This window comes from Pelecanus crispus, chromosome 1 (assembly GCF_030463565.1).
Source record: "Pelecanus crispus isolate bPelCri1 chromosome 1, bPelCri1.pri, whole genome shotgun sequence".
Taxonomy (NCBI): Eukaryota; Metazoa; Chordata; class Aves; order Pelecaniformes; family Pelecanidae; genus Pelecanus; species Pelecanus crispus.
Window position 1 is genome coordinate 101,857,848 of NC_134643.1, and position 15,616 is coordinate 101,873,463.

At 35.8% G+C, this 15,616-nt stretch overlaps 1 protein-coding gene across 4 annotated transcripts in view; it reads right to left on the reverse strand.

Moving 5' to 3' along the window:
* The window catches only part of CBLB (Cbl proto-oncogene B), a 132,538-nt gene that overhangs the window by 21,782 nt on the left and 95,140 nt on the right, over positions 1 to 15,616 (reverse strand). For all 4 annotated transcript variants that reach the window (XM_075708295.1, XM_075708306.1, XM_075708314.1 and 1 more), the window contains 4 exons: positions 14,277 to 14,480; positions 5,750 to 5,935; positions 3,135 to 3,500; positions 476 to 570 (listed from right to left, as the gene is read on the reverse strand). In XM_075708295.1, the coding sequence (XP_075564410.1) occupies positions 476 to 570; positions 3,135 to 3,500; positions 5,750 to 5,935; positions 14,277 to 14,480 (851 nt within the window). The remainder of the gene's footprint in view (positions 1 to 475; positions 571 to 3,134; positions 3,501 to 5,749; positions 5,936 to 14,276; positions 14,481 to 15,616) is intronic.

Below are 15,616 nucleotides of genomic sequence, written 5' to 3' on the forward strand. Positions count from 1 at the left end.
AAAAAGATACTCATGTGAACCCTGGATAAAGCTCTGTGTGTAGAAAGGCCAGAAAGCATGACTAGATTAGGGGCAGGACACACACAAATCATGTTCTTTACCCTTAGTTGTTTCCCTAGAATCTCTCATCTCCTGCATAAACAGGTCTGACCACCCTTTTTCTGTAGTAGTAGAAGCAAAACCAGACAGCGTCTGCTCCCACTGCCAAATGCCTGTGAGCAAGATCTGCCACAATTTATTCTCTCTTCCTATAAGAATGTAGTATTTCAATTAACATTAGAACTGCTCCCACTTAATCAATACAATTTACGTTTCCCTTTGTAAAGCCACATTAAACTTCATGGAAAATGTATCATCAGGTTATATTAGTTCATTTTATTTCTTTCTTTTTCCTGTTTTTCTTTTAGCACCGGAGAATCAGTGCTATTATCTAACATTAATTGACACATTTCTTTTACAAATAAAGTTAACTTACTTTATACTAGGGATGCTGGAGGCAGCTGGAAGAGGGGGTGAAAGCCGTGGAGGGACATCATATTCTTCATTTATCAGATGACCATTTGAAAAGACCTAAAAATCACACAAGTGTTACAATGGGTCTCTCCTCCCATTTATCATCACGGATGTTCGTCAATTAGATATTACAAAATAGACCTTGAGAAGATTATGGGTAAAGACTTTCCTAGGAGTTCACACTACAGAGCTGTTATCTGAAGTGACTCTTTCATACCTGTTTCAGCTCACCCTATTTGGGACCTGTAGAACATGTTAGCTTAAAACTTCACCAGAAGAGGAAGTTACTAGATGGACTACTCGGTTACAGCTGAACTGCTTGGGGGAAAACTGAGATTTCAAGATTGCAAACCAATCAAAGTGAGACAGATAAGTACAGTGGGAAAACAACAGGCCCAGTACAGCATGCTAAACGTATTAATGTTTTTTTAAAACTCTGTGATACAGTGCCTGCCAGAATCCACCCCTACCCACAGGATCGTCTTCCTGATTCTTGGCTTTTACCAATAGCAAAAAGATTATATTACAATTGATATATGAATCAGCAATGAGAATTCATTAAATGTTTCCCTTGTGAATGTGCATACAGCCTGAAATGATAATTCAGAGTTGTCAGTTACTCCATTTAACCAAATGGCTTAGATCTATAGCCTGAAGATGAGAGTTCAAATAGCATTTGGTTGAAGAAATACATATGTAACTTCTCCAGACTACAATGGCACTTCTACACTGAATGGTTATTCTGATTTGAGAAGTATTCATTCCATCAGTTTCAATACTGCACCAGACCACAACTGGAATGCTATATGAAGATATAAACCCAGTATCCTTTTAAAATCAGATGAAAAGCTATAGCATTTTAAACAACGGCCTAGTTGTAAGTAGAATTTTTGCCTCAATGCTGGTAAAAGGACATTCTAATTATACATCATGGACTTCTTAAGCACCTTTCATCATATGTGTCAATGTTCTTTACCAATACTAACTGAGTTTCAGTAATGTACTTTCAAAATAACCAAAACATCCATATAAAACAGTTTTAAATGGAGACAGAAAGGTTAAATAGCTTGTGACCTTGGGAAAAGCAAATAGAGAGAAAAATGATGATTTCTTAACTACCGTGACTTAACCACAAATCCATCCTTCTTCACACAAGCCTATGTAGTCTTCAAGAAAAAAAAGAGCAGCAGCTTTGAGTTAATAACCTGCTCTATGAATAAAGTATTGAGCTGCTTTGATAAAACTGAGTAGAGTAGAACTAGGAATTTTTTCTTAGGCTATGACCACTTAATCTCTTTTCAAACCTAAGCCTCCCCAACTGTATGTAGTCTTGCAAGTTGTCTGAAGCTGCCTAATGCCAGCACTACTCCCTCTAAGGTCTCCTCCCCAGATATCCTCAATTAACATATAGAAACAATCCTTCAAGTTTTTTGATAGAAGAAACACCATAGTTAAAGACATACATACTACTATTCACTGCAACCAAAGACAGGAAAACATACTTATCCTGTGGATGACAAGCAGATGCCCCCTAGCCAAACCAAGCTAGACAATCAGTGGAAAAGTCGCAAGTGACAACTCTGAACACCCTCAGCACTGAAAATGGATTATTGGACATTATACTGGACATTTGTCCAAGAGAAGCCAAAAGCTGTTACGGACAAATTACAATAACGCACAACTCCAGCAGCTAGAGTTCTGATTTAAGTACAAAGGAGGAAAAATTCAATTAACGATATGTGTATTACTGTAAACAGCTGACAAAGAAAAAGGGATTTGCAATGCTAATTATCCTGAATAAGTTTTAGAGTATTGATAATAATACCAAAGCAAAGAATGCAATACTGGGGTTGTGCCACTGAGCACTTTCAAGGATGCTACCCATATAGCCAATGGTAAAGAAAAAATAGATCATTCTACATTTAGCTTGGCTTTGAATGTATTTGTTTCTTTTTTCTTAGGGTCAAGGCAGGTTAGATCTTTTCTATTAGAATGTACTGAACATCATGACTAATTTAATGCTCTTGAAAATAATATTTTACTGATAAACAACACAACTGACCTTTAGAATATTTAGCTTTTTATGTTAATGTACACAATATATCTGACAATTTAAGTATATTTGTATACATCATTTGTACATATTGCATACACTACAGATTGAAGAGGTTTCCAAGTTCTCACCTCACCTATGACAGAGGTAACTGAAACTTCTACTATTCCATCAGCAAATGCATACACAATTTTGGCTTAAGACACTTCCAAAGTGGACCTGAGATTCTATATAACTATGCTACAGCATATAGTGTTATATTATTATCATGCACCAACTGTATGGATAATTTGCTAAAAGAATATAGCAAATCTAGAATTTTCTCTCCAAGCCATTTTTTGAAGGTTTCATGTTGAAATTGTAACTTAGACCCTCATGTACCTTTGCTTTACAAATTACAGTATTTAACAAACCATTTCTTTATGACCAGCTTTCTATTAAGTATCAACAGGAAAGATTCAGAAACAGCAGATCAACACTGACCAACTAAACAGTACTTTAGCCAATGCAAGACAACGCTCCAGTAGGGTATCAAATTAGGATTCAACACGTTCAGCTCATTTCATACCTTGGCACCTTCCGCAGGCATCTCGTGACGTCTGTGTTTCCTCATAAATCCTGGATCAGAACTTACGCGGTTGTGCCTTCCATTTATGTTTGAAATTGCAGTCAGTCCTGGTTTGGGAGAAGCATCACACCCTATTCGACATCCTACTAACTGACTTGTCCCAAACACATCTCTGGGACACCAGCCTTCAAGGGGCATCGGCTGGTCTCTGGAAGGCACGCTTTCCGGATGATGCAGGTGTCTGCTTATCCTGTTGTCTGGTGGAATTGGAGGGGGTCTCTCCGGTGGGGGCGGTGGAGGATCACGCAAGGGAGGTGGTGGTGCTGGCAAAGGTTTGTCTTGTTTCCTCACCATACAAGGAGAAGACTAAACAACACAGTAAGTTAAAAAAAAGTTACATATAGGCATGCATATTTCTCTTGTGATCAAGTATGGCTTTACCATTTCTAACTGAAGTATTTTCAAGGCATCACAAGAGTACTTGCCACTAGGTTAAATATTAGTCTTGTCTTTGCATTCTGCAGACAACCTGGCCTCTCTTCAGAAAGCATGCCCCCATTTCTGCTGTTGTATGAATAATCCAAGGAAGGAGGTGGACAGGAGAAAAGAAAACTTAAACTATTCTGACCCATAACTTTTTTCCAGAATCTTTTGCTTTGATCCTTTGAATCACTTATTTAGCCGCTGAAATGAATTCTGAGTAATGTTTGGAAAAAGCTGAAAACCAGGTTACCAGAAAAAAAACCCAAACCTAACTTATACAGGTAACTATACAGCTTCTAAGAGCACAAATCTGATCAAACCCAAACGTTTTCATTAGGAGTGAATTACTAGCAGCATTTTACAAAATAACACTCGGGCCAGGTCTTTACGGAGTGTTTTTCTCTTACCACCAGCTACCATAAGAAATACAGGGAAGATGATTTCCCTTGGAAGGTGTAATTTTCATGGACTTCTGGTGAGCCTGCGTATTATTACCACTTGAAGAGATGAAGGCCACAATAGTTTTAAAGTAAGAACAGTATTTGCTCTCACTTCATGGGTTAGCCCACCATTATTCTTCGAGTAGCTCCTCAACATGTTACTTAGATGGAAAATAAAGTTATTCTATCTGCAGGTCTATTCATATAAATAGGACAGTACATTAAATAAAGAAGTGTTTAATTCAGCTGCTACTTAAAAATAATAGTTATTCTCACTGTCAGGGCAGGAACATAACAGCTAGGTCCAAATTTTTTGTTACAGCTTATAGTTATAATTATAGTTATAGTTTTCCATTGTAGAAAGAGAGAAGAGTGTTTTGACTGAAGTAATAGTGTTGGCAGGACTGAATTGCCTTTTTTTTCTTTTAAGTATGAAATTTTTTGAATTATGAAATTATTCCTTGTTGCTCCCATCTTATTTCCCTTTCAACCCCCCAATTTTTTTTTTTTTTTTCCAGGAAAAGCTTCAAGGAAAAACCCACCATTTTCAAAATAATGTCACTGAAAAATTTAAAGTAATATTAATGGTATTTCTGATTTTCTGGTTTTTATAAGACAGGAACCTTGTAAAAATACGCTATTGTAAAATTAATTTTTAATGGATGTGCCAAATGTTTAGCATATATCCTCAATGTGTTATAAATTCCCTTGCATAATATAAAAAGTGATGAAAGAAGCTTAAACTATTCAAACTACTGTTTTTTCCTCTAAATTATAAACCGCTAGAATCTTAAAAAAGGTTGATTTTCAAGCTTGAAATAAAAACCTGACAAAATAAATAGGGTAATTCATACTGAATTATTATGAGCACACAAGTTTAAAGTCATGTTTTGAACTTGAATTCATCATCTAAAAATCAAAATTTGAATCTAATTCCCTCTCTCTAAACAGCAATCACAACAAAACTATCAACTCATAATAGAGAGCAACAAACATGGTATTTGTTCTCATTCATGCTTATCCACACAAAAAATCATTAACTCTTTAGTATCATTAGTTTCATAAAGCACAGCATACAATTTTATTAGCTACAGAGTCATTATTATTTCCCTTGAAACTTGAGTCCTAATATATGTCAGTTAAGGTTTTGAAAGTAGGGTATCTGCACATATTTTTCTTGTAAGGATACTGTGGAAATTGAGCATAAATCATCGAAGCACAACATATAATTTAAATGAGATAATGACCTTAAAAAGTATTTTCAGGACACTTTTGTTTCTATTTATTTTCATGAATCAGGGTTTATTACAGAATTGATCCATTACAGCAACGTCTTTAAAATTCTGACCATAACGAAGTGCAGTATAATCATCAAACAGAGGTCACATTTGACCAATACATATAGCTGTAAACATCTGACTATGTAAGGCATTATGCAAAGGTACAGGTGCTCACCAAAGTCAACTGAGGGAGATAAGAGACATAATCAATGTGGATCTAATCTAAAGTTTTTCTAAGCTACAAGGAATTAATGTTCTTCTGGACAGAGCAAACTCCTGAAAAAGAAAATACACAGGGGAAATTTCATAATAGCCTATCTTGCAAAACAAAAAAGCAAACTCACCTTGAAAACAACCAAATATAATTTTTTAATACTTGTATGTAAAGAAATAATGGTTCAGTAAGACTTACCTTTGGTGATCCAGTTGGGCTGGCACATGGTGACCGTGCTACTCCCTTCTGAATAAGATCCAGACGAGGAGGTACAGGTGGAAGACTAAGATGTGGGATTTGCAGGGGGTCTGGAAGTGGTTTTCTTCTTTGTGCAAGAGGGGAAGATCCCGGGGAAGTCACTGGTGAGTTCTGCCTCTCATTGCACTTCAAGACAGAAAAAAAAAAAAATATTGCTAGTATTTACCTGATGACTAAGTATACAACTTCCATTCCATGACTAAAACATTTGATACTTGTCAGGTACTTACTAATAGTCATTTATCATAATGGACACCCTGCTACCCTTAATTCTCAGCTTATGGTTACTGAAAAAGAAGTCAGCAAGTCATTCTACCTCAAAACTAAGATCTATGTTAACTTGTGATGAAAATAAAAGAATATATTCCAGTTACTTTTTTAAAAAACAAGAAATCATTGCCATAAAAAAGGAAACAATCACAAACGTAGGTAGATATTCTACTGTAGTACTGTGACTCTTGATGACCTTTTTATTCATAGGGTGTACTCCATCTAAAATTCTATACGTGACTTTTAAAAGCCTGATGTATATGATACTGTCTGTTAACTACAGCCCATTTTCAAATCATAGTTCCATAGAAAATGGAATGTATGTGTCTTTTGAAAATTTATAAATCCAAATCATCAGAAAGCCAGTAGGCAAAGCAGTTATTTCTTTCCTCATTTATTTGCCAATTTAAAAAAATCTTTTTAGGACAATTCAGTTTATCATTTTATCAAATATTAAACTAATGACACACACACTCTCTTAACATCCCCCCAAGTGACAAATGATGATTTTTTTTTTTTTCTTGGCTTGTCCTTTCAAATTCATCAGAACCAAAGGTTTCAATCATCAATACAAGCCTCACCCATTTTTGCAACTGGTTCTTGAACCTCAACCTCATCTGGCTGAGTTTTAACAGTTTAGTTGTTTGCATAAATCAGTTAAAAGTATTTGTATCAGTGTACTGTAAGCAAACCTGAATGTTTATGCTGTTCTGTGCTTTCCCTGACAGTAGACACTAGTAGCTGGAAGACATTCACACCAAGCATCAGCCTCAGGCCACTTGTGCACTGAAGCATCCTAGTATTCTCACTATATAACTTGCCTATAGAGGCTAACAATCTGCCATCTTCTTAAGGCAAGCCCATGAAATTGCTCACAAAAACACACCCATCTCTGAGCTAAATCACTTTGGTGAAAACCTTTCCCCTCTTTTCATAAGCTTTTTCTCACCAGTGCTATACCTCCCATAGTGATGGCCAGGATGGGACTAGGAAATTCTTTAACAAGGTAAACAAATAAACAACATTGCCCTTCTTTACATACAGTGACTATGTTAAAGAATCTGAAAACTTAATACATTCAAAAGGAGATCCAGGAAAAGAATCTAGTATACTGACTCCTTACCCTATGCACTACAGCATAGTTTAATATTCTGTCCTATACAATTAGGATTGCTACCAGATTTCCTTCAGAAATAGGAGCTTACCACAGTATTACTGGATAACATCGCAAGAAAAAAATGAGACAGAGGAGTGAGGAGGTGTTGAAGAGCTAGAAGGCTGAGGTTCAATTCCATTGCCAGAACAATTTTTTTGTGATACATAGGGTCTTACCACTTGGTCTACATGTGTAAACTCAGCGTCACAACTACACATTCAATTTCAAGAGACTGAGCAACTCAAGATTCATGCTCTTCATGGCCACCAAAAGCTTCCCAGTTTCTCCTTTCTATAAAGAAGTGGTCACAATGTTCATAATAAATAGCTTGAATATAGTCCTTAAATTTTTGTTGTTTCCTTTAATTGGTGAACATCCCTGAACCTGACCAGAAGTCCATGAGGATAAACACATGAATAATTGTGAGGTGCTTAGCCTCTCTGAACGTTATGGGAAGTTGAATAACTAAGCTAGATATGTATCTCGCAAGCATGCCTGAGCAACCATAATTATAAAATTACTATAAACTGAATGTCAATTCATTTTCCTTAACAGAAAGCATCTATCAGTTGAATAGCATAATAAACACTGTATCATTTAATAGCATTAGTTTTCAAAGTTTAGTTATAACTCCATCAAGCTTTCCTAAAAGCCAAGAGCCATGTAATATAACATATTCAATGCTTTGGCTTCAGCATCAGACTGAAAATTAATTTATTTCCCAAATTATTTGAAATAGAACCAAATAAGGAGGTGCCTCACCTTCAAAAAGACAGAATTATTTAAAAAAAAAAAAAAAGTGTTGTAGTAAGTCTCTAAATTTTAGGTGTTGCACAACATACTGTGTCTCAGTCAGCAGGGAATTGCTCCAGAAGATCTAAGAAACAATCCTATATATATAAGAGTTGGAAACAAAGAATAAGGAAAATAGGAAATACTGAAAACAGAGTATTGGACAGGAAACATTTGTTTGGAATTTAAGACATTCTAATGGTCATACCATCACATCAATTAACTCGACTTCCTGAGAGGGTAACCTGACAGAGTCTCAAATGTCACACTGTGTGTGGTTATGTGAATCCACAGCTAAATGAACAACGTTGTAGTGACAGCATTTTAAGAATATCCATCACTGTTTCTCTGTGACAACCTTCTCTTACACAGTTCTGCTCTACAGAATCACTAGGCAAAATCATACGCTCTTCCCTCAGTGAGCCCACTGGTCTCATCCATGGGAGAGTTCTTTCCTCCTGCCGTAACAACAGTCCAGCTCCAGCAGAGACAGAAATCATGGAAATACTCACATTTAAAACCCACTAGGGACTGATGTTATTTTCAGACTTATGGAAACAAGTGGCTGAAAGACACACCTAATATGCAGTAGGTAATAACAAAAACTAGAACAATATGAAAATTTATTTAAAAATTCAAGATTCTTAGAACCTGACACGGTTTTAATCCTGTTGAAACAGGAGAAGATTCATTTATGTGATAAACTTCTGGTTGCATATATATTTGGTATTTAGCTATCCCCACGCACCATATTCCATGAATGGTAAATCACAACTGCCAAAACGAAATGGAAATTTTTCAAAGTCTTAAGTGTGTGAAAGGACTTCAACTTAAGCTTACATCAATGTCTTGTTTCAGAATAGCAAAATAATCTTTCGGTCCCCTGAACTACTATTGCCTAGAGCCACAATGGTATCAGAGCAGGCTGTTGCCCCAGAGATTTCAAAAAGAGATCAGAACTGATGATGACCAACAGGTTAAAGAATAACTTCTGAGGCAGGGGGGTGGGGGGTGGAGAAAACAAAATAGCTGATAGCAAAAGCAGTTTCTCTCTCCTACAATGAAGCTTAATCCATGTCACCGCTTGGTGCTGAAGTAAGAGAGAATGCTTTGTTGGGAGAAACTAAAAATTATTATTCCTTGTTTAGATCTACTGAAACTAAAAATAAAAGAAACAAAACAAAATATTCCACAGTAACAGACAGGTTTCCTTCAGCATTCAGTATCAGGTTTCCATCATATTCCCATTAAACAAAACCCCATATTTTTCCTGTCCACCCCCATCCAACCTGTCTAGCTGCATCATTTGATGTTTGTTGACAGCTAGGCCAGGAAGATGGCTGCACTTCATGTAGATGCCAGGGCATTAACACACGTACATAATTCCCACTCTTTCTGGCAGACTCCCTAAGGACAAACAGATTTATTAGGTGACAAACAGAAAAATTTTAGAGATTTCTGTGTATTTTCTATTCACTGGAAATAAAGCAGCAATGAGAGTAGCACAGTGACAAAAAGATAAAACAAGCAAGCGGTTAAGACACAAACTAATACAAACGAACTGGCAGTGACAGAAGACAGACCTTCAGCATACAAAGGGGCTCTGCTGCAACACACGCAGACCTGTGCAATAAAGATGTAATTAAGGAAAGGAACACAGGCTGCTTTGTAACAACATGGCCTTCATCTGGTTGGCATGACTGCTGCCAAGGGAAAAGCAGCTGTGACTTACTTCGCAATTGTACTGCAGAGCAGACCACACTTGTGTTATTCGATCAGATGTATTTCTTACTGGGATATACTGGTATCAGTTTGCCCCTAGTGGCTGTGAATTAAAGAATAAGGCTGCTTCTGACATTGATTACAATTTCTAGTGTATTCAATCAAGAGTTTTAGCTTCAAACGCCTTTCTGCCAGATAGGCACATATGAAAAGCATACTCAACACAAATCCTAACAAGTGCCTGACTGAGGAATATTATCTTGCTTGTTCATGTCCTGCTGGAGTGAACTCAGTAATATATAAATTGCATGATGAGACATCTAGGAAGGTCCAAGCAGACCTACACCAGAAGCGGACTTTTCATTTCCAAGTAGTTCCCTGAAGTTTATTTATTTATAATCAGGTAAGAGTAACTCACATTTTTGTTATTTCTTGTTAGGATAAATAGTGACCTAGACAGATCAGTATAATCTGGACTTAAAAATTTATGAGGACATAAAGTTGAATCACTTAGAACTCACAGCTGTAAACATTTTTTACATAGACCGGTTTGTTCTTTATTTGATCTTTCCTTTGCTGACCCAAGAAAATGCATGTGAAGGAGGGAGAGGGAGTTAAGAGTGTGAGAGCCAGCACCACATTGCCCAAGGGTATCAGTAAAATACATTTTAACTAAGGGAGGCAAACTGCATCCCAGCATTTATGCCTCTTTCAAATACTAATAACTAAGCAGTTAAGGACTCTCTTGTTGTGTGGCATGATTTTAATAAATTCCCACAAACCAGGTGTACCATCAAGAAGAAAGTGACACGTATGTACGAGTTAAGAATGTATGGCTGAAGGGAATACCTGGATATGTATTTGAAGTCTTTTTTTACATATTCCTGTATTTTTCATGATGAAATTTAAAGATTATTACTACGTAATACATGCCTTTTTTCATTACCAGAAAAAAAGTCAATTTAATAATACAGAAATGAGGGGGATATAGACTCCTCCCCTATTTTGAGAACTAAGGTCTTTTGTCATGATTTGTTAAGTTTGACCTAACTCATCTGCTGGAAGAAACCTAATAATGACAAACAGTGGCTTTCAGCTTTGACAATTTCCTGTAACTATTTTAAAGTAACAGTGTGAATCAAAGTCAGTTTTGGTGCATTCAGACAGCTAGGAAATTAATTCCAGAGAAGACAGTAACTTCCCCAGACAACGTAACTTCATCTAGTTTTAGAAGAAAGTGTTTTTAGAGAATGTTAATTCACTTTAAGCTATTGAAAACCTCATAGTCTCCTATATTGCTAGGGCCTTCCTCTGTGTTTTCATGTGATATTATTTGGATCAAGCAATTATCTTAGCGCTTATGAACTCAAAATTATTTGCTCTTAAGAAGAACTCCTGTACATTTTCCTCATTTTCTTCCTTTCTTTTTAAAGGAAGTGTATCAAGTTACATCTTGTACAAGGTAAAGTGACAGATGACTCTTAATTCATTGGGACAATGGTATATTAAATATTATGGAATAATAAACATAGTCTACTAGACTCAAATGCCCTCGTTCAAAATGAAAAAAAGCCATTTTTAATATTTACCTGAGCCTGTAACCTGCGCGTTTTTTTAACATGCATTTCACAACGTTGTGCTTGGCTAGCACAAATGGTATAGAGATGAGAAAAGGAACTCTTCAGGCAATAACTGCATTAGCTAATCTGATAGCATGGGGCTGGAAATTTCTCAGCGATGAGACAATTAACAGAGGTTTTGGCACCACTCTTGATCTTTCTTTCATACAGAAATATCTGAAGACAATTTGAAAATTAAAAAAAAAAAAAGCAAGCTGCTTGATGAAGCAGATAAACAGAGAAATCCACTGCAATTAGTCTAACGCCTCTGTTACAGCTGATCTGCTGCTCCTGACGCATACACAACACCTAACAAGAATGATTCATTTTTCTTAAAGTGTATCCATTTACTCATTCCGTTGAAGAACAAGTAAGTAGCTTTGTGATTATTCTTTTCCTTAAAGCAATTTCAATCTGAGGCCCCTCAGGGACTTAATTCAGATACCTCTTAAAGTTTATGAGTATGCTTCAGAGATAAAGTGATAAACTGCAGAATTGGTATTCTGATATCCAGCTTATATTCATAATTCATACAGGTACACAAGATGATAAAAAAATTGTATCTTCTTTACACTTTAATGACAATTCCAAAAAGTTTTTTTCAGCTTTTCATTTTGTCAAGAAGAGCTCGCTTAAAAACCCACCCAGGCCCCTGAATAAGTGATGAACCTGACTGTGCGTGCTTCTAAAATGAGCTTAATGCAACTATTCTTTGCATTACGAATATATTCCAAGTCCCAAAGATAGTGAAAACTGGCAGTAACAGCTTAGAAACATTTTCTAAGAGTGCGCCTCCCACAAGGCTTTCAGGACAATAAGGACTGATTTGAATATTTCCACAACACATTCTGAAGCCCTACAGTCACTTTCATCAGGACTTCATGTCCCTGGAACTTTCCTCTTCTAGCAAGTTTAACATCCCAGCTCACTGCTAGCCAGATATGCCACAAGAAGATTTTCTCAGTAATACCACATGGTCTAGCCAGGTGATTTGGGACAAAATCAGCCCATTTGATTCTCAAGTATTAACAGCTTTATGTTGAGAAAGCATATGACAATCCTTAAAATAAAGTAAGAATGGAAAAATTTGTTCATTGGGATTACAAAGTAACAACAGTATCAGCAGGTTGGCTGCAAGAACTAAATTTTTGTCTGTTATCTAACTTCCATTGTTTCAACAAATCAACTGACTACAACAAAGTCATTATGCAGCACCGTGTTCATATTAACAGCATTAACAAGAAATAAAAAAAAAATTCAAAAAGAGTAAAATCGTACATAATGGCATAGAGAAAAAAAATAATTTTTTCTAGCAGGCTCTGAAGAAACACTGTTTAGCAGGAAAAATAAATAATGATTAAAAGAAATAGACAAGGCTGATGAAGGCATTACTAACAAAAAGTGTATATAAATAATGCCATATTCCGCACAGGTGGTGTGGTTAAAAGCATCACTATACAACCATTGGTAACAGTTTTAAGAAGAAAACAGCAGCTGAAAATCACCAAATGACCTGATAATTCAACATTTTCAAGTAAGGACTTCAAGAAGCTAACAAAGAGGGGAAAATGCTGTTCCTAAACTTTGGGATAATTAGTAGGTTTCTTTCACTGAACAACGAAATTAGTGACATAAAAACAGCAAGCACCAGAGCACTTGAGCACTTGGTGGTTACTGAAAACAAGACTTCTTATAGTAAAGCCTACAGTTCCTGCTTTTGATAAAAGCATAATGCATTTCTGCCTTATCATGGAAGTGATAGTGTTATAAAAGCACATCAATTCAAGGCTATCTCACAGAAGTCAGGCTGCAGACTGCAATTTAGGTCCAGGCAGGAAGGATAAACTGTTCCCAAGAGTAGGCCATGTTGTATTACATATACAACAAAAGAATGATTCATATGACTTAAGAGGTTAGGAAGGATATCAGAAGTATGTATATTAATGGACAGATACTCTCAGATATGAGGGTGAAACACTTTTAAAAAAAAAAAAAACAAACCATCAATGAAATACAATGATAAGGAAATGGAAGAGTAAGATGTTACAGAATTAATCCAAGGCAACTATTCAATCTAGATGACCACAGTAAAAGGTAAAATACAGAAAATACACCATAAAATTCAGTGTGGCATGGCCTATGACAATATCTCTTCCAGGCTAAAATATAGTAGTGAAAACTACTAAGATAAAATAAACTGTTGTTAATGATAGTGCTTATTTATCAGTGATAAAATCTCCTGCGACTAAAGAAAGATCCCAGAATTTAACATAGAGCACTTTCAGGGCAAAAAACATCCCAAACCACAAAGCTACTATGAATAATCTCAGATACACTTTTCCCCCTAAAAGTACCCAACACTAAAAATACAGGAAAAAAAAATCTTAGACAACTCACATGAGGTATGATTAAAAGCTACTTGTGTGCAATATGAATTGGGTTCCAAGTCACCTTTACAAAGCAATAATATTTATAACCTATTTAGAAACTCAAGTTTAATGCTAAAACATTCTGTGCATGTGTATACATACACACGTGCAGAAAAATAACAATATGTTCTGTATATATGAAATTTTTTGTTCCTTACAAATAAAAGTTCAGGGAATTGTCCATACAGCGTATTTTGGATAAGAGTCTCAGCTGGTGCAAACTCATGCTTCCTCCATTGTGAACAAGAGTTAACTCATTTCATATCAGCTGAGAATCTGGTTTTTTTTTTTTTTTTCTTCCTATTTGACTTCAGTATCATTGCTGCAATATTGACTCATTTTGGTTGTTCAGCCTGAGAACTGTTCAGTGAGTTGCTGAAACCTAGAGCATGAAGTGCAACCTCTCATTGTTTAAAGTTACAGGCAGCTTCATTTACAAACACATAGCTTTATCTGTCATACAGTATTTGAAAATTTACCTTTCGGACTGAAGCCAAACGATTCATCATTAAAGACTCTTCCCTATCATCATCATCATCCAAGTCCAACATGGGCATACTAAAACTATCAATAATACTGCAGCACCTGGAGTTTTCATCCCTTGGATCAAAGGGATCCACAATGATTGGTTCAGTTCCTTTGATTTCACAGCGGCAGAAAGGACAGCCTTGGCCATCAGATTCCTACAGCAAAACAAAAAAGTACACGAATTTTTTAAAATAAAAACCAGAAGCAATTTAAAAGGTAGGTCTTATATCTTTCTACACAAAAATGCCCTTAACAGGTCTCTAAGAGCTTGTACAGAAGCACTGGAGTAAACAGATTCAAAATTTCACTATAGTAAATGGTAAAATGACTGCCCTTTTAAAGCTGTCTCTCCAAAAGATTAAGCTTCACTTAAAAATAACTAATCAAAATGCAACCATTATCTCTATGAAGCACCAACAGTGTAATTGTCTTAATATTACAGGTCAGGAAGTAACACCTTGCCTTTTAGGATTACAATTTTCCTATTTCTTCAGAGGAAAGGAGGTGAGGTGTGTAGACAGAGATAATGCATTTTATTATATATCTTTTATATATCTTTTATATTAAATATAAAGTATTTCTTTTTCATTTTAAGTTAGAAAATGCAGATGAGCTTTCGGGCATGCAGCTCTTATTCTCTGAAGAAGATATATACAGTCCATCATGGCTGCAACATTACCGTCATTCAGCGATATGCATACAGAACATCTAAAGCTACAAACATTTTTCACATGTTTAAGTAACAAACTGGGACTTTACTACATTTTCAAATCATGCAAAACAAGGCACTATTTTTATATGTTCTCAGAAACAAGAATTATTTGAATTTTAATTTCTGAGTGGTATAATGCGTTAAATGATTTTCAAGCAGCCTTATTTCCATTCCTTTTACTCATTTCAGAAATATTTTTTCCTCATCAGAAGTAATCAAAAAGCCTTTAAAGAAGATTTCAGACTACTAATGAACAAAAATATCAGAGAACTCTTTCAAGCACTTATAAATAAATTCTTCCCTCAAGAGGCACAAGGTAGATTTGAATTAAAAAACAAAAAAAACCCAAAAAACAAACCACCCACACCCAAAAGAACCCTGAAGCATTGAGAGATCAAGATAATTCAATCTGATTTCAGAAGTCACATTGTGTCATATCTGCAGTCAGGTAGACAGACAGCTAAAAAGATGTGAACACCAAAATTAATTCTAAACAACCTACCTATCCTGAAATATCATCAAGCAAGCACAGCTTTTTGATTTCCCAGAAGTAAGGACAGCTTTCATTTTTTTCTAGCA